Below are 19,036 nucleotides of genomic sequence, written 5' to 3'. Positions count from 1 at the left end.
TCTTCCCATTCCTACCCTTTGTATGGAATCAGCAACACAGATGTGCGGTCATGAGCACAAAGTCACTACTGTGCTTGGACAAGGATGGCCAGGTGTAGCTCACCCCACCTCCACACCGATCAGGCCGCTGACTTGGGTTATATTACATTTGACTTTTCATCTTATGTGGAGACTCAGAAATGTAGGCAAAGTTCTGGGATTACAAATTCCAGGTGCTAGTTTTAATGATTTTTTTTTTAATAAAGCAGTTTACATTTTTTAAGAGAAGCTTGGAAATGGGTTTTTAGGGCCCATCCCAATAAAGAAGAAATGTTTGATGAGGATTTTTCAAAAGATCGATGTTATTAATAGATTGAAAAACAAAACAAAACACTGAGGTGAAAAGTGATTTCAACAATAATGAAATAGTCTTCATTTTCTTCAAAAATATTTGTTAACTGCTCTCTGCCTTCATACCTGCATTCTAAAATCTATTCTTCACAGAGCTGTCTTAAAAATACAAATAAAAAATATTTGTTAACCATTTTTTAGTACTTTGGTATAGAGAACTGTGTATAGTTAGTTTTTTACAAAGGAACAAAACACTATGGTTGTGTGTAGTCAGCCCATTCATTAGGGAAATGGCAGCTTGTTTGATAGAAACCATTTTTATTTACTGTCATGAGATTTTTGCCTATGGATTTAAATTTTTAAAAATTCAATAAAGTTGAAAATTCAAGTTCCTGTGGGAGAAAATGATGATGGGGCCCTGCTGTGCTGACCAAAGGTGAGATGATTCTGAGAAACCGGGATCTGTGTAGCTGCTTCTGGCAGTGGGGTGACCATTCAGAGGTGAGACCACCCTCAGAGGTGCTGCTCCTGTGCTGGAGCTGAGTCCGTCTCTGACCTTGGGGAGTGGGGAAGGAAGGCGAGCCTACCAGGCTGGTCCGCACTGTGTCCCACCTGAACCTCAGACACCCACAGTGGGAAGCCCACTATGAAAATAGGACGCTTAGCAGTCCTGACTCAGGGTGTGTGAAATTTCTCTTTCATAAAGGTAGATGATTCTGACCTGAATGCTCCAGGCCCGTGTGTAAAGGCACAACTGGTGCTGGAACCTGCGCTGTGGACTTGCTACAGGTGGGAGTTGGTCACAAGGAAGGCGTCAATGGGCCTATATTATTATGTCTGAGGAAGTGCTTAGTTTTTAGCTCTGTATTTCTAATTCTTTCTGCTTTAAGTATTTTTAAAATGATCAATGCTTAGAATTTCAGCTCCTGAGATCAAACTTAGGCCACAGGCTGGAGGAGAGGGCTGTGGAGACACGGAGTCCTGCCAGGTCTCAGGTGTGAGGATGGTGCCTAAAGGGCTCTTCCTCCCTCCCTTCCTCCTTCCTTTCTCTGCCTGTTCAGAGCCTAAACCCAGGGTGCAGAGGGCTTCCTTAGGGAGGGCTGGGCTGGAGGAAGCTGATGTTTCAGACAAGGCAGCCCCTTCTGTGGCCTCCTTTCCCTCACAGTGCGATTGAGGAGGAGTGAGAACAGGAAAGTCAGGTGAGTCTCACCTGAGCTGACTGAGGTCCAGCTCAGCCAGCCCCTGATGTATCCGAGACATCTGCCCACAGCCGTGAGAGGCGGGTGAGACCCAAAGCCATTTCCAGTCCACATTCACAATGCTGGGGAAGAAAACCAGTTCAATTTACCAAAACATCTGTATTATCTATAAAAATTGAACTCTAGCAAGTCACTGCTACTAGAGGCAGCGACATCCAAGTAGGCTGGCTGCAGAAGCAGACGGCTCAGCCCACCACCCCACAGGCGAAACGTGGTGCTGGGTGCCATGTGGGCAGACTCATTTGTAAGGCCTCAAAAACCTGGACACTTTGGAGCGTAGCAATCGGATGAAGGATTTTGGAAACATCTCCCGGGACTCCTGGGCTGTGTACTTGAAATAGTTCTGGGGGTGGGCCAGGACATCAAACAGCGCCTTGATCAGTTTCTTATCCTAAAAAGAACGGGACTTTTGTTACTGGGCCAAACTATTTAAACACGCTGACATGTCGCCAATGGAACTATAATGACCCAGTGTTAGGCTGAGTAGCTGAAAAACACTTTGTGAAAATGGTTTCCTCCAATTTTTATCGTTTCACCCAGTTTTTAGTTTTCCTAATTATCGACAAAAAGCATGAATTACTTTTATAAAGGAAAATTTAGTATTTTAAAAAAACCTGTTTTCCTTTTCTAAACTGGATGAGATATAAAATTGGAATTTGGGGAATTTTTATTGGGTTAGTGATATGGCAAGTGTTTATTGAAAATTACTTATAACTATCTAAGATTTGGTGAATTTCACCTTTGGAGGATCAAGAGCCAAGGATCTTCAACTATTTGGAGAATCAACATGAAAGCACAATTTGCTGCTGGCTTGGATTTATGATAAGCAAGGTTCCTACTGCTCCTCCACCACACATCTCCAAATCAAAAAATACAACTACACTCGACAACACTAACGAACGCTTCCTGCATTTGTTTAAAAAAAAACACACAAAAAACCCGAAGTCCAGTGAAAATATAAAAATAAGCTCAGCCCAGAGCAGGCTCTGGGTCTGAAAGGCAGCCACGTGGAGCAAGAGGAAAGCTCCCTCCGCAGTGCCTGGGGCCCTGGGTGGCTGCCGAGTCCACCTTACATACAGACTCACCTTAAGTATTTCCTGATGATTCTCAGATGCGTAGAGCCTGCCATCTCGAACTATGTCTTCAATGAGTTCCTGGTAATCCTCTGTTGGAATAAAGGACATGTGTTGCATTGTATGGTATCATTATTTCCAAACTCACTCTGTCGTTCATTTTTCTATAAGGTTCTGAGAAATGCCCCTTCTGCAGCTGCAATAGGAACAATGACCACTCAGATACTGAGAAAGCAATCAGAAGAGAGTGTCCTCAGACTCCTCCACCACCTCCTCTCATCTACCGGCATCTGCACCCCCTCTTCTATTCCCTCTCCCCTCAGATAAACCCTCTGTGCATCCGTCAAGGCCCATCCTCCACTGTGCTCACTTTCCATCTTCTCTCACCGAATCAAGGGCATTGTTCCATAATTCTTCCCTTTCTTCCCTAGATGATAACATTTCCTCTCTCTACTTGTCTTTTCCATCAGCCTGCAAACATGCTGTTAGGTCTCCGATTAAAAAAAAAAAAAGTCCCTCTCTTGACCTCATTTCTTCCTCCAGCATCCATCCTGCATCTCTGTTCCTCTATAGCAAAACTCCTTGAAAGAATTGCCAGAAGAATCTTTCTGATTCTCCTTTCTTTCCCTCCCAAACCCAATCCACTCAACTTTGCCCCCACCACTCCCTGAAAACCACTTGTTGAAATCACCAGTGACCTTTATGTTGCTAAATCCCAAAGGTCAGCTCTCAGTCCTCATCTTCTTTGATGCATCAGATGCATCAGTAGCATTTGGCCTGGCCAGTCACCCCTCCTCCTGATCCACTTCTTCACTCAGCTTCCAGGACACCACGCTCACTGGTTTTCCTCTTACCCGACTGGTGTCTGTCTGAGGCTTTCCTTCCTTCTCTTCCTGACCTTTCAATGTAGGGAGTCCAAGGACTCAGTGCTTGGATGTCATCTCTTCTCTGTCTATATTCACTCCCTGGTGAGCTCTCTCAGGCTTGTGGCTCTTCTCTCCCTATCTACTTTTCTCCCTTCCTCCCTTCCTCATTTTCTCTCTTTGACCTTGAATTATGTAGAACAATCAGGCTTCTTTGCTATCTAGCACAACTCTTCTCTCCTTTTTTTTTGCTTGGGGTTGGGATGGGGAGAATTTGGCTGGTTGGAGAGGGAAGGATGCTATGTTCATTTTCTCGTTGATAATTTTGGGTCCTGACATACACATTAAATGCAGAGCACACAACATGAACCTTCTCCAAATGTAACCCTCCTTCAAACTCCAGTCTGTTCCCTACAGTCACAATTCAAATCAAGCATATGCAAAACACAATCCTTTTCAAATTCCAGGCCAAAGAAATTGCCTCTTTATATGCATATCATGTACAATAAAACCAAACATCATTGGAACCATGTGAGACGAGTTCTTGAAGAAGTTTCTCCTAGTAAAGTGATGGTAAATGGAAATTAATAGTATAATTATCATAGTTATTAATTTAACACATGTACAGTATCACTTGTACTCTATCTTCTTGGTCTTTTATTTCAGTAAATATCAAATATGAGTAAGGGCTATGGACGAAAAAGAGGCCACATACTATAAATCTGACCAACTCAGGGGCCTTACAAACTCAGAGACTTAAAGTAACCACACAGAATGGTGTGAACATGAAAATTCCTCACTAAAAGTGAGTCATGGCGGGTAATCACGTCCTAGGCCTGTAGCTTCCTTGACAAAGGTCAATTTTTACCTTAAGCAAGCCTGTCTATTGTCTTTTTGCATCTACGAAAGCAATGGATGAGTAATCCCCTTTTCCCAGACCCCTCAGGGTGCACCAGACCGCGAGACCACAACCCCTCATTGCTATCTTGTTCCCCTCACACCATCTCTATGTGCTGTGAATGTTATTAACTGTACCCACCAATGTAAAAGAAGTATTTGTCTCTCTGTTTTACTCTTTATCCAATCTCAGATATTTCCCCGGCTTTGCTTTCTCTCACCCCTAAATTTACCACCAATGGATTTCATGTAACCCCCCTTTACATCTCATCCTTTACTTGGAATGTATAAAGTAAGCTGCAAAATTGCCATTCCCTGGAGCATTTTCTCAATCCATTGACATCTTGCTTCCTGGCAATTGTCATCAGTTTGGCACAAATGAACTCATCAACGTTCTCTCTAGGTCTGGACTTCTCTGATGTCGAAGGGCGAATGTTGTCTCCTCAGTTGCTCTAACTATCCTGAGAAAAGCACTCAGGTGTTGTAGGTAAAAACTCAGGCCCTGGAGTCCCAAAGACGTCTGCAACTTTGTGCTGCTATGACCTTCTGATGGCTACTCAAATCTCCCAATCCTAGTGCCCTCAATTGTAAAATCAGCACAGAATCGTGTCTACCCCATGGGCGATTGTGAGGAATGTGCTGTGCCAAGGGCATTTGGCGCATGCCTGGCACCCAGTGATGCTCAATCCATGTCAGTGATGATGACAGTCTCCTCTGTCCTCCCAAGGTCAGTGGGAGAGTCTGTAGGAAGTAGCCTCACCAGCCCATCTGTTCTTGTATGTTTGGAAACCAGATATCAAACTTGCTGTAATATATGTTTTTTAAAAAGCGATTAAGTAGGCTCTGAGTGAAGACCTAACAGGCTTCTCTACATGGCCAAAGCAGCTGTTTTCAACTGTTTTCTGCTCTGGCATTGCAAGACACATGCTTGTGGGCCTAATCAGGGTTGTGTGTCATTTCACCTGGTACTTTATCTAAATTTTAAAAAATCAAGGTAGTGTCCTGACCAGAGTACTCAGTGGTTAGAGCATCAGCCCCCAAAGCACTGAAGGATCACGTGTTCTGAGTCCCAGTCAAGGGCACATACATTGCAGGTTTGATCCGCAACTCTGGTCAAGCGCATTCAGGAGGCAACCAATTGATGTGTCTCTCTCATATCAGTGTCTGTCTGTCTGTCTGTCTCTCTCTCTCTCTCTCTCTCTCTCAAGTATCTTCAGGTGAGAGTTAACAAAAGAACCCAAAAAATCAAGATGGTTTCTTCTATCCCAAAGGCAGAGTTGAAAACGGCAAGACTAAAGTATATGAGCCTTGGTGACACATTCTGGCATCTCTCTGTCCTTTTTGGCTCCTTCCTGACTCCATAGAGGGGAGGTGGTCAGCTGGCTGCTTTCAGGTAGATGAGGCACTTGTTTCTCTCAGCAGAGCCACTTGGGAGGCACCTGTGACCACCTAGGAGTCTGAGACTAAGAGCCCTTATCTTGTGTTTGACATGGCTTCAGGCATAGGGAAGACAATCCTACCTTTTGGAACATGTTAGAAAAAAAACTATGTGAAGTGTTTTTAGGAAATCCATACAATATTGTCTTTCCAAAAGGCCTACTTTTGGCACCTGTCTAACCACCTTCAATGGCCTCCTATAAGATTACATCCACCCTTCTGAGTTTGGCAAAGTCCCTCACACCTAACCCCACCCCCTTCTAATCTCATCTCTCACAGCTAAGCCCCAGGCACCTTACCAACTGGCCAAATCATCGGTTCCCCACATGCAAGTGCTCCATCCTCTGGCCCATGTCATTCCCTCTTCTTGAATGTTCTCCCTCCCATTTATTTTTAAAGAAACTTATATGTTCTTTCAAGACCCAAATCTCTTGAAATTTTGCTCTATTCTTTTCAAAACCCATGCAAAATTAACTGCTGCCCCTTTTTCGATCCTGACACAGAGTCTTGTACATGCCTCATTCGCATCTATTACATATATACTAACCATGTTGTCTCCAGCACTCAGTCCAATACCTGGCACAGTGCATGCTCATTAAATACTGGTTGTATGGATGAATGAATAAGTTCACAAATGAACAGATGACTCTTCCCCCACTAGATTACGAGGTTCTCCAGGACACAGTCCATCCTGCATTCCTAGTAAATGTTTGTCAACCAAGTCTCAGAGCTGACTGGGGCCCTAGGGCACACATAGGCCACCCCTTTATTTAACCAGAAGAAATGAAACCAGAAAGCCATCTGATTTGCCCCAAATCACACAGTCAGTGACAGAGACAGGGCCAGAAGTTGCACTTCCTCCTTCCCTCTCAGTACTTTTATTTTATTAAATAAAATCCACAATCACAATACACTAATATTTATTGAGCTTTTACTATGAGGTGGGCACTGCACCAAATTCACTATAGATTATATTGTTGGGCTCTTGCCTTAAGTTTAATGATTACCATCACTACCACATTAAGAAAATGATGCTTAGCCCGGAAGGTATGGCTCAGTGATTGAGCATCAACCTATGAACCAGGAAGTCAAGGTCGATTCCTGGTCAGGGCACATGCTTGGGTTGCAGGCAAGAGGCAGCCAATCAATGATTCTCTCTCATCATTGATGTTTCTATCTCTCTCTCACTCTCTCTCTTCCTCTCTGAAATCAATCATTCATATATATATTTGAAAGTACTATAATCCCTGTTCAGTGAGGGTAAAGGCAGAGATCCAGATGGCTTGTCTAGAGCCATCCAATGAATTAGAAAATTTCTACTAGAACGTGTATCTTATTATCCAAATTATATGTTTAGATTGAAGCAGGGGAAATCATTAATATCTTACGAATTAAATAGGTTGTGTATGGGAAAACTAAGTTCTTCAAAAACTGCTTAATTTCAAAGACAGTGATTATGATTATCTTATAAATAAACATTTTAAAATTTTGATTTAGTGAAAAGTATAAGACTGAGCACAGGCAATAACCTTGTCAAAGCAATTTGATCTCAGTGCTGAGTGAACTGGAGGAATAAACCAAACATTAGGTGTCTTTATTCTTTTCTAGCCTAAGCAGAATGGTCTGTCTTTGTAATCTTTAAAAAATAGTGCTGGTCTATGAGTCTCTGCCTGTAACAGAATGGAAATCTTATGAATTAGGTTTTCTCGATCCCGAACTGCAGAAAGAAATACATGCTCATTTTTATTTCTTTTCTAAAACATCTTTGTGTCCCCAAATGGCTGTTCAAAATTTGGCACTTGTGAGTCAGCAATGTCCTTTCTCTTTATCCTGCCTGGGCTTCTAAGCATGTGTGTGTGTCTGCGAGCCACCAGCTGGCCCCGGAGTTGGTTCTGTTCAAAGCAGGCGACCTGAGTTCCACAGCACTTACCATCGTACGTCACATACGGGACCTGGAACCCTCTGGCACTGTTTCCCTCGTTGGACTTGAACTGAATCCACAGCTTCTTTGACCTGGAGGTGAAGGCGATGGGGCGCTCATAGGTCTGGCAAGTCTCATAGGTCGTCACAGAATTGGACGAAGCTGCGAAGGGAAGTTGGAGGGGGTGGAATTCAGGTTCATCACTGAGCAGGCAGACAATGGACACTCCTCTTTTCAAAGGTTCACACCATAAAACAAGTTGTGCTCCAGAGCTCTTCAGACTCAGCTGAGCCATCCTAAGGGCCAAAGACCTGGAAATCGAGTGCACACATCTGGTGGTGTGGGCCCCCAGGGAAGGCAGCTGGAAGGCCATGGCCAGGCACCAGCAGCACTCCGTGCAGGACTGAGGAGGGGCCCTTGATCCCTGCCCTGATCTGGTGATTATCACCACCATTTACTGGGGGCTTCCCGGGACCAGGCAGTGTGCTACGCCCTCTATAACTTTATCCCACGAAACCTCTGAAAATCTTGGGAAGTTCATACATTGTAACCTGACCAGAGTCCCACAACCAGAATGTGGAAAAGTCAGGAATCAAACCAGCACCTGACTTCAGCCACTGTAACCACCACTAAGAATAGCAAATACTTACACAGTGGCTCCATATGTCAGTGTTTTTCTAACTGCTTTATGAATATGAACTGATTTATTCCTCATAATAACCCTATGAGGTAGCAACTATTATCCTCATTTTAACAAATGAGGATACTGAGACATAGAAAATCCAGAATGTATATCCAAGACCAGAGAACTCCTAGAGGTGGAGCTGGGATCCAGATCCAGGCCGCCTGGCCGCAGAGCCCACTCAGGACACTGCCTCTGAGCTGCGTCAATGGCCGTGTCCCTGTGGACACTGGGTCATGTGTCAGGATGGGGGTGGGTCCCTCCTGGCTGGGCTGCCCTTTGCCTCCGTCAGTCCCCACGTGATGAGTTGCTTCACTGACTCTCTGTGTCCTCGCGGAAGAGGGTCCCAGAGACACAGAGGGGAAGACTGACCTGCAGGAACCCCACTTCTTCTGGGGGTCAGCAAGAGGCCTCAGTGTGGGGGTTTTGTTGAAATTCTGTTTCTTGGGAAAACTCTAAAAACCCCTGTCCCATCTCTGTTCTAAGGCGAAGGTGACATGCTCAGCCCGGCTCACACTGAAAGCTGGGAGCGCGCCGCCGAGGCTGCCCAGCGGCTGCAGAAGGGGAGAGGGCAGAGGGGAAGGACGCACAGGTCTTCCGCATCACCAGGTAGTCTCCGCAGTCGTCCTCTATGGGCAGGAAGATCTCGGGGACCACAATCAAGATGCGGCGCTTGGGGGGTGGGTTGATGGTCCACGTACACTCGGTGTTGGCTGGGTAATTGCCTGGGTAGTTCGGGGACTCGATGTACCCGGTGAAATCCCCCAGCTCCCCTCCACATCTTCTGTCTGGAAGAGGAAAGAGGACGAGTCAGGAAGGCACGGCCCAGCCTTCGCTCTGTAACAGCACCTGCAGCCCGGTGAAGAGAGCCATCACGGCCCGGGACACCATCCCAGGCTGAGTCTGTCCCTTCCTGCCCAGGACCCCGCTGGGAGCCCAACTCCACCAACACCCCACGCAGAGCCACCCTCCAGAGCTCCTGGCACGGCTCTCTCACTAACTTGAAAGCGCACAAGGTCAGGGGCAGGCATTCATCAAACAAAAGGGCAGCTTTAGGGCTCATATGTGTTGTTCACCACGTGCAAGTGCCAAGGGAACCATGACACAGAACTCCCAGGTCTGTCAACACAGGGAGAACAGAGCGAGCGGCTCAGCAGAGAGCTGACCCTTCCCTAGAGGCCTCTGATGAAGACATGACAGCTGTTTCTTTCTCCTTTCCCTCCGGTTAAAGTATGGGGCAGGCTGAATACTCACCTCTGGCACCAAAGGCAAGAAGCATACACACTTGGCGCGCGCGTACACACACACACACACACACACACTGCCCCCAGTGGACAGGCACTTGCCCTGGGTAATCAGGACTAAAGGCCTTAGAGCAGCGGTTCTCAACCTGTGGGTCGTGACCCCTTTGGGGGTCGAATGACCCTTTCACAGGGGTCGCCTAAGGCCATCGGAAAACACATATATAATTACACATTGTTTTTGTGATTAATCACTATGCTTTAATTATGTTCAATTTGTAACAATGAAATTGGGGGTCACCACAACATGAGGAACTGTATTAAAGGGTCGTGGCATTAGGAAGGTTGAGAACCACTGCCTTAGCGAGAGACCTACTTTTACACTGGGTTATGTTTGTGGAGCCATCAAAGTCAGTTGTAGTATTTCCTGGACAAGAAACACAATTGTTTTTTCCAAATTCGGGCTGATATGTCCCCGCCGGGCAACGAATACATCGGTGAGTGGTGGTGTTGTAGAAATGTCCAGGTGAACACTGGACTGTGGGGGCGGGGAGAGTGGAGAGAATGAAAAACAAACAAGAAAAAAGACTATTTTCATCCAGTGCAACATAAGCGGTTTCACAGTTAGTGTAATATTTTTTTATCCCAAAGGAACTACTGCTTTCTTACTAAGCTGGGGCTAATCAACACTCAATTCCCTAAATAGCCAGCTTGGGTGAGACTTGTGACTCCTGTCGCTGAGAAAAATGCAAAGGGAGCAAAGTAGGGGTGTCTCCTCAGAGTTTATGGTCCATGCAGAGCCAGGCGGAAACAGGCACATGTGTGAGTGCTGAGGGTGCAGAACTGACACCGGATGTGGAGTTGGGTTCCTGCAAGAGGCAGCAGGAGTGGGGCTCAGGGGGAAGTGGGGTGCAACTCTAGGTAAATGGGGTGCTGAGATATTGGAAGGCTGGGAGGAAGGAGCCGAGGAACCCATGTACACCTGCTCATCTCTCCCTGCTTGTCCCGATAGTCAGCCCTGTCTAAAGGGGCCCAGGTGGCTGGGGGGACTGTGTCTAGGGGGTTCCCATGCTCCCTGCACATCTGCGGGGGTGAATGGAGCAGTACCCTCCCCGGGCCACTGGGGCATCACACAGGGCACCTCTGGTCTGGGCTTGATTGGAGCTTTATCAGACTCCCATGGTTCTCAAAAGGGAAAATCAGTTCTGGGAAAAGGCAAGCCAGGTCCTCACCTCTGGTTTCGCAGTCCTGGAAGGAAGTGGCTCCCAAGTGTTTGGTGGGGAGGCCTCCCCCACAAGAGAAGCAAGAAGTACGGCCGGCTTCGGGCTGGAATGTGCCTAGGGCACAGAGCTGGCAGGGTGCAAAGCCATCCGCAGAATATTCGCCAGGTTGGCACAGACCTGGGGGACCAATGATCCTGGGTGAGCAAGGGCCCGGGTCCAACCCTTTCCCATCTCTCTGCAATGAGATCAGACCTTAGGCAGGCCTGCCGGTGCCGACCTCAGCCCACCTCAGCCAGGAGCCCGTCCTGCCCTGCTGCTGAACCCGAGCAGGCAGCCTGTGAGCGCCTGACGTTTACACTCAGGGCTACACAGCACAGAGCAAAGAGGGAGATCAATGAGCCCAGTGCCGAGTGCTTCCAAAGGATGGAGCAGGCTGGGTGTGCTCCAGGCTTAGGACTGCATGGAGCTCAGGCCCCGGCCATGCAGGAGCCCAGGCAGAGGGTTCTCTCAGGTCAGTGTGCTTATGCGACTCAGAACGACACCCTCACCCAGCCGATTACACCCCAGTGATAGTTGCACCAATTATATTTATTAAATCATATCTCCTTACCCTGAGGTGTGTCCTGTTTTCCCAAAACCCAAGCAACCTCGTCCACAGTGACAGAGGGACCCAGTGGTCTTCACTTTAAGCACCTTACTTTATTACTTTTAATTTATGACAAGAAGCACTGTCATAAACAAAAGGATTCCTAAAAGTATATGTTCCTTAAGAATTAGCTTGTCATGGGCATGATGCAATAAAAATCTGTTGTCTCTTGTATTCCTAACCATTAATTTTCATGGTCATCTTTCTACCTATGAGTTATAGATACGATGGCATTTAACAAACACACCCCCAAAGGAGGATCTGGAGTCTGGCAGACCTAGTGTCTGATTCCAAATCCTCTATTTCTTGTCTGCGTGACCTTGAATGAATCACTTTAGCCTCCTAAAGCTGTCGTAGCGATACAACCATATGGAAATTCATGTAATACACTTAGCATGATGCCTGGCACGGGTAAATATTCAACAAATGTTAGCAATTAATATTACTACTACTAATGTGCTTATTACTATAAATATGTCTTAATAAGGTCACATGCGAGTGTGAACAGATGCCCCACGGTGCCTCTCTATCAGCTTTGCAGTCAGTTCTAGAGTTTCTTAACAGGTCAAAGTGATGGTGAGAGTAACCCTCAACCCGAGGACCTGATTTTTAAACCAAAAGAGGAGCTGCTTTGAGTCTGGAGTCGTTCAGGTGGGAACTAAGCTGGTTCTGGGAGTCGCTGGAAGGAGAGGCAGGGGCTGCGGGATCCCTACCAATCGCCATGTCAGATCACACCTTCCATTTGAGTCCAGTGCCAGCACCACTGGTCTTTCTTCCATTTAATGAAGAGGAAGATGTTTACTAATAAAATAAACAGGGAAGGAGCCCATGAAACCTAAGTGAGCTTGGCTCCAGGAAACATTTTATAAGAGATGATAAAAAACTCTTCACATAAATTTTTAAAAAATAACCAGATGGGTACTTTTTAAAAAAAAAAAACATTTTATTGATTTTTTTACAGAGAGGAAGGGAGAGAGATAGAGAGTTAGAAACATCGATCAGCTGCCTCCTGCACACTCCCTACTGGGGATGTGCCCGCAACCCAGGTACATGCCCTTGACCGGAATCGAACCTGGGACCTTTCAGTCCTCAAGCCGACGCTCTATCCACTGAGCCAAACCGGTTTCGGCCAGATGGGTACTTTTAAAAAAAATCAATATGCTATAAATTTGAGATCAAAGCTGGAAAAAGAATGAGAACTACTGCCCTGGCCGGTTTTGCTCAGTGGATAGAGCGTCAGCCTGCAGACTGGAGGGTCCCAGGTTTGATTCCGGTCAAGGGCACATGCCCAGGGAGTGGGCTCATGGAGGAGGCAGCCAATCAGTGATTCTCTCGCATCATTGATGTTTCTATCTCTCCCTTCCTCTCTGAAATCAATAAAAATATATATTTTTAAAAAAGAATGAGAACTACTTTCTCTATTTTAACACTTTCAATAGTCCCTACCATTGGGCGATCACTGAAGTCTGCGGGTATATTTACTTACAGTGAATGAAGCATGCAATTGCAATGTTTACACCTTTTTTTTCCTGCCAAGGTATCCTATCAGATCTTCATTTGTTTATTCAGCGGAGCATCTCCCAGACTGTGCCAGGCACTGGAAAGCCAATAAGGAACTCAACATGGCCCAGCTGCAGAAGCCCAGGTGTTGTGTGCACTGTCCCTACTGCAGTGCACCTCACCTTCTGTCTGCACAATGACGCTGGAGACTGGAGGAGAGAGAAGGGGCAGGCGAATCCTTACCTCCACACTCAGACACATTCCAAGCATCTGGGGCCTTCAGGGTCCCGGGATTGTCTGGTCTTGGGCATGGCTCACATGTGACCTGTCCTTCCTCATTTTGGAAGGTTCCATTCGGACATAAAATGCAGCGTTCTTGTGATCCATCATAATAAGTCCCAGCCCTGCAACTGACTGGCCAAAGGGGGAAACAGTCTGGTCAGTGAGGGGACAGAGGCCAAGGAAGGACAATGTGAATGCTGGAGATGAAGGAAAACAGATGGCATTGACCACAAACCCCCCTACACGAACCGCTGAATACAGAATGTGCAGCACCTCTGGGTTCCTTGTGCACACCCACTCTGTCAGGATCCCTTCACCCACTGTCAGAGGCATTCGCAAGTCCTCTCTCCCCATGAGCTCCCGGGTGGGGATCACAGTGGCCCTAATTATCTTTGAGCACAAGCACTTGCCAATTCTCCCTACTTCACAGGGCTGCCACTAGGAGAATGATAAAGTTGAGAATCATTCACTGAACATAGGCATAGTAATGGGAGAGCAGAGAAGAAGGTGCTTTTACTTCTGACTGGTGCCATCCTAGAAGGCTCCCTGGAGGAGGCCACATTTGTGTTGGGCCTTGAAGGATGAGTAGGATCTCCCCCCAGGTAGGAAAAGGGGCGGGTTGTAAAGATTCGCGCAGGACATAGGAGAAGAGAGGGAAGAAAGAAAGGTTGGGAATAGGTTGGAAAAGTCCTTGATTGCCAGGCATTTGGATTTGATTGTGCAGGTAAAGCAGCCATGGAAAGGAGAGGAATACAACCAGAAGCTCTGTTCCGGAAAGCTCACTCTCTGGTGGCTGTGGGGCGTGATCTCAAGGGCTTACAGATAACTCTTCGGAAGAGCACAGATCATATTTATAATACAATTGGTATGTTACAAAGAGCAAACCCTTGTCAATATCTCCTGAAAGAATAAACTACAAGGAAATTAATAAACTATGCTTTTGATTATATTTTCGGTGATGTTAGTTAAATGTGGATTTATATCTTATTTTAGGATATGAATGTAAAGTAAATACACTAAATTGAGTTTCCTAGTATAATACTCAAACACCATCATCATAACCATTAAAGTAACCTTCCTAGTGACTAGATTTGTTCAGTATTTACAACCTACTAGACACCATGCCCAAAGCTCCACGTCCATTATCGCACTTCTTCCTAAAATCAACGGTAAGGAGCTAGGTGCTATTGTTAGCTCCATTTTACAGAAACAGAGACGTGGGGACCTTAAATAATTGGGCCAAGTTCCCACAGCCAGTCTGTGAAATGCACCTAAGGTGAGATCAAGAACTTTGAGTTTAAGGGAGAAAAGGGTTATTTAACAAAAATGCAGACTGAATAACAATTCAAGATGTTGTCAAGGATTCTCTATGGGGCATTATGGGAAGTTTGACTGGAATAAACACATTCTAATTTATACTTAAGATATCAAGAAATAGAAAACAAAATATCACATGATAAAATTAGCTATTATACCTCTTGAATGTCTGTAAGGGGAAATACCTGTTTTCATTCTCTTACCAATGCAATCCACATATATACTTTTAGGGTTAAACATGACACAGTTCTTTATTACAGCAATAAAAATGTCTTTTCATTCTTCACTCCATAATTTTTAAAAAAATGAGGCTTTTAAAAAATCATACTAAGCCAAAAGAAGCCACATTTCAAATATTATTTTTACACTTAAATGTAATCAATCAATAAAGTCTACTCTAAAGGCTAAGTCTTAATACTTTTTTTTAATATATTGTTTGGATTTTCTTTTACAATAGTCACATATCATTTAATTTTATGATTTTTTTAAAAATATTAAAAGTGATCCAAACTTTTGCTTTCTTGGCAAGCAACAGTACAATGAGTATGCTGCACAGCTCCGTGCCAGGCCAAGCCTGTCACTCCAGACTTATTCTCTAAATGCAGCCCTACTGGATAATGGTTTCCATAATGACTCTTGTTTCAGCTCATCTCCCCTGAAAAGCTGGGTTGAATTATGTAGTAAGAATGGATGACTTTTTATTCTGTGTCCCACCTGACGACCCGAATGGCCACAGCAGGCCAGTAAAGGGGAGCATAATCCCTTCACACCTCTCACAAGACAACTGTCATAAAGATGGGCAGAAGGTAAGTAAAACCTAGGCTTCCTGGAACCCCTGGAGCCCACGCCATTTCCTGTTGGAAACAGTTGTTTCCAGGCACTCACTCACCTAAGGGGAAGGTGCCCCTCTGATGGCAATGACTGCCACAGCCCCACTAATTATCACTTCCCGTCAGTCGGCACGGTCTGTTCCATCCTACATCCTCTGGCAGAAAATGGATCCCCTCCAGGGGCGGACAGCAGTAGCCCAGGCTCTCGCCGAGAAGAGGGGCTCCTGCTGCTCTGGGTGTCCAGCTCTCCTTAGAACTATTTAACGCCCCCCGCCCCCTCCCCAAAGCCTTTTCACGCTTACACTCTGAGAAACCTCACAATAGCCCACATCTGTTGCAATTTCTCAACTGAGCGGAGGGCTGAGGAATGCCCCTTGGGTTGCCCTGCGGAAAGAGGGCACCAGTTCTTTTCTCTCCCAGTGAAAGGCCTGCTTCCCATAAACAAACTCACACTGTCACTCACAGCTTCCATTTTCCTCCCAGCGAGAAAGACCTACAGAAATAACTCATGCCAAGCACCTTCCACATCCACTTGTTTCCTTTCACAAGGTAAAAATGAGCTCAGCACTAAAAAGTGATTCCGAAATGCCATGAAGAGACGCCCGAAACAGCTCTTTGCAAATGTGCTGAAGATCTGCCTGAAGAGACCTCACTCACACGTTCCGGTCGGCTCTCTTCTCCTCCAGCAGCCAGCTTGTTTGGCTGCCCCAGACAAAGGAGTCAATTGCCCCCAGAACACTGCGAGATCGCAGCAAAGCTTTTGTGTGTCTTCAGTGACCATTAAAATCCCATCCCCAAATCCCACACAGCTGTTTTCTCCCTGTCTTCAAAAGAAAAACACAAGCAAGCTTTTCTGATGCAAAAGGCAGAGACCAGCGGGACCAGGATTAATGGCGACAAAGAGGCCTGAAGGCTTGCCCTCTTTTCAACACTGCCGCCTGTGAGGGTTGCAGGCTGTGGGCAAACACTGTGGTGTCTCTGTGGCTAAGATGGTGAACCTAATAAAAGAGGTCAGTCTCTAGCATCTGACTGTTTTCTGAAGCATCACGCCTTGACTTCTGAAGGAAAGCCACAAGCAGCCCACGGGGATTCCCAGGGTGACCGGGGCTGTGCTTTGTCACAGCTGGGGCCAGGGTGCTCTAAGCAGTGCTGGGGCCTCAGGATCGGAGTTGGAATGGCTTTTAAATGAGACTCTCAGGATAACAGGAGCAACCCCTTGGGCTTGATTTGTCATGTCTGTCCAGGTTTCTGGTGTGTGCTCAGGTTTGCAATTTGAAAACATTCTTAAAGTTGGGGCAGAGACATGAGCCCAGCTTGACGCTTGCTTTCCTGGCTGGGCCCCCCAGTGCATGCTATGTTCTCTTTGTGCCTAATTAACTGGGGCGGGGCTGAGGTTTCACTTCCTGCAGAGTGCCTCTTTTGCCCTCAACGTAAATATTTCCCCAAAGATTTGCCCTTTGTCCTCTTTTTTCTTAACATTGAAGACTACCCTTGGGATTTCATTTGTTGCTGCTCTGAAAAATTCACTTACTCTTTCATTCAATTAAATAGTTACTGGGCACCCATGCCTTTATAGCCAATTAATATTTGACAAAGGAGGCAAGAACATACAATAGGGTAAAGATAGTCTATTCAATAAAGGGTGTTGGAAATATTGGACAGATACTTGCAAAAAAAAAAATGAAACTAGACCATACAAAAGAATAAACTCAAAATGGATTAAAGACTTAAAAGTTAGACTCAAAACCATAAAAATCCTAGAAGAAAATATAGGCAGTAAAATCTCAGACATTTCTCACAGCAGTATTTTTTTCTGATACATCTCCTCGGGCAAGGGAAACAAAAGAAAAAATAAACAAATAAGACTACATCAAACTAAAAGGTCTTTGCACAGCAAAGGAAATCATCAACAAAATGAAAAGATAACCCACTGAGTGGGAGAATATATTTGCTAGTACATCTGATAAGGGGTTCATATCCAAAATTTAGAAAGAACCTGTAAAACTCAACACCAAAACAAACAAACAACCCAATTAAAAAATAGGCAAAGGACCTGAATAGACACTTCTCCAAAGAGGACATACAGATGGCCACTGGACATATGAAAAAATGTTCAAAGTCACTAATCATCAGAGAGATGCACATCAAAACCACAATGAGATATCACCTCACACCTGTCAGAATAGCTATCATTAATAAATCAACAAATGACAAGTGCTGGTGAGGATGTGGTGAAAGGGAACCCCTGTGAACCATTGTGGTAATGCAGCCACTGTGGAAAGCAGTATGGAGTGACCTCAAAATTAAAAATGGAACTGCTTTATGACCCAGCAATTCCACTTCTTGGAATTTATTTGAAGAAATCTGAGACACTAATTGGAAAAAATCTATGCACCCCTATGTTCATTGCAATGTTATTTACAATAGCCAACATCTGAAAGCAACCCAAGTTTCCATTAGCAGATGAGTGAATAAAAAAGCAGTGATACATTTATACAATGGAATACTTTTTGGCCATAAAAAAGAAGGAAATTTTACTGTTTGCGACCCCATGGATAGACCTGGGGAATATTATGTTAAGTGAAATAAGCCAGTCAGAGAAAGGCAGGTACAAGCAAAATAGAGACAGATTCACAAATAGAGAGCAGGCCTGCTTGACAGCTGTCGGGGGTGGAGGTAGGAGGAAGCTGGGTGGGGGTGGTGGAGGAATTGAGCATAAAAGGGGGAAAAAAGAAAAAAAATTTATGGACATGGATAACAGTGTGGCAATTGCCGGGAGGAGGGAGAGTGGGGGTGTTAGGAGAGTATAGGGAGATAAATTGCGATGGATGGAAACTTGACTCAGGATGGTAAACACACAATACAGTGCACAGAGGATGTGTTGTAGAATTGTACACCTGAAACCTGTATAATTTTGTTAACCTGTGTCATCCCAATAAATTCAATAACAAGGAAAAAAACACTTACTGAGCAATGAGTATGTGCAGGGCCCTGCTCTAGGAGCTGGAGATGCAGCAGAGAAGACAGACATGGCCCTGCCCTAAAGGGCTCTCATTCTAGTGAAGAATACAGACAATAAATGAGCGAACAAATAAGTATATAGTAGAATACTTACTAGTGGTAAGTGTGATGAAGAGAATAATAATAATAAAAAAAAAAACGGGTAAGAGGGGAAGACAAAGAGTGGTGGGGGTGAATTTGTGGGTGCCATTGTAAAAAAGGAGCCAGGAAAGGCCTCTCTGAGCAGAGACCAGAGGAAAATAGACTTGCAAAGGCCTTGCCTAGTAGCAGAAAGGCCAATGTAGCAGTAACACAGTGAAAGGGGCAGGGTGGTGGTAGGAGATAAATTTTAAAAAGCAAGCGAGGGCCGTATCACATAGGTTCGTGAAAATCACGGTAAAGGCATCGGAAGTTTAAGTGTGTTGGCAGTTTGGATAGGGGAGTGACGCGATCTGACATATTTTTAAAAGATCTTCTGGCTGCTGCTTAGAGAAAGACTAAAGGCAGGCAAGGGTGAGGAGAACAATTCAGAGCC

General features: G+C 45.3%; 1 protein-coding gene across 1 annotated transcript in view; it reads right to left on the bottom strand.

Annotated features, from left to right (window-relative positions):
- Positions 1-195: 195 nt before the first annotated feature.
- The window catches only part of SCUBE2 (signal peptide, CUB domain and EGF like domain containing 2), a gene marked incomplete at its 5' end in the record, with an annotated part of 68,412 nt that continues 49,571 nt past the window's right edge, over positions 196-19,036 (bottom strand). The window contains 7 exons of the mRNA XM_081100243.1: positions 196-1,980; positions 2,675-2,754; positions 7,790-7,942; positions 9,053-9,250; positions 10,080-10,241; positions 10,936-11,103; positions 13,316-13,486. Of these exons, the coding sequence (XP_080956369.1) occupies positions 1,828-1,980; positions 2,675-2,754; positions 7,790-7,942; positions 9,053-9,250; positions 10,080-10,241; positions 10,936-11,103; positions 13,316-13,486 (1,085 nt within the window). The 3' untranslated portion in view covers positions 196-1,827. The remainder of the gene's footprint in view (positions 1,981-2,674; positions 2,755-7,789; positions 7,943-9,052; positions 9,251-10,079; positions 10,242-10,935; positions 11,104-13,315; positions 13,487-19,036) is intronic.

This window comes from Myotis nattereri (genome assembly GCF_964212035.1).
Source record: "Myotis nattereri genome assembly, chromosome: 9".
NCBI classification, from domain to species: domain Eukaryota; kingdom Metazoa; phylum Chordata; class Mammalia; order Chiroptera; family Vespertilionidae; genus Myotis; species Myotis nattereri.
The sequence above is the reverse complement of the archived record's forward strand: the minus strand, read 5'-3'. Positions and strand labels throughout refer to the sequence as shown.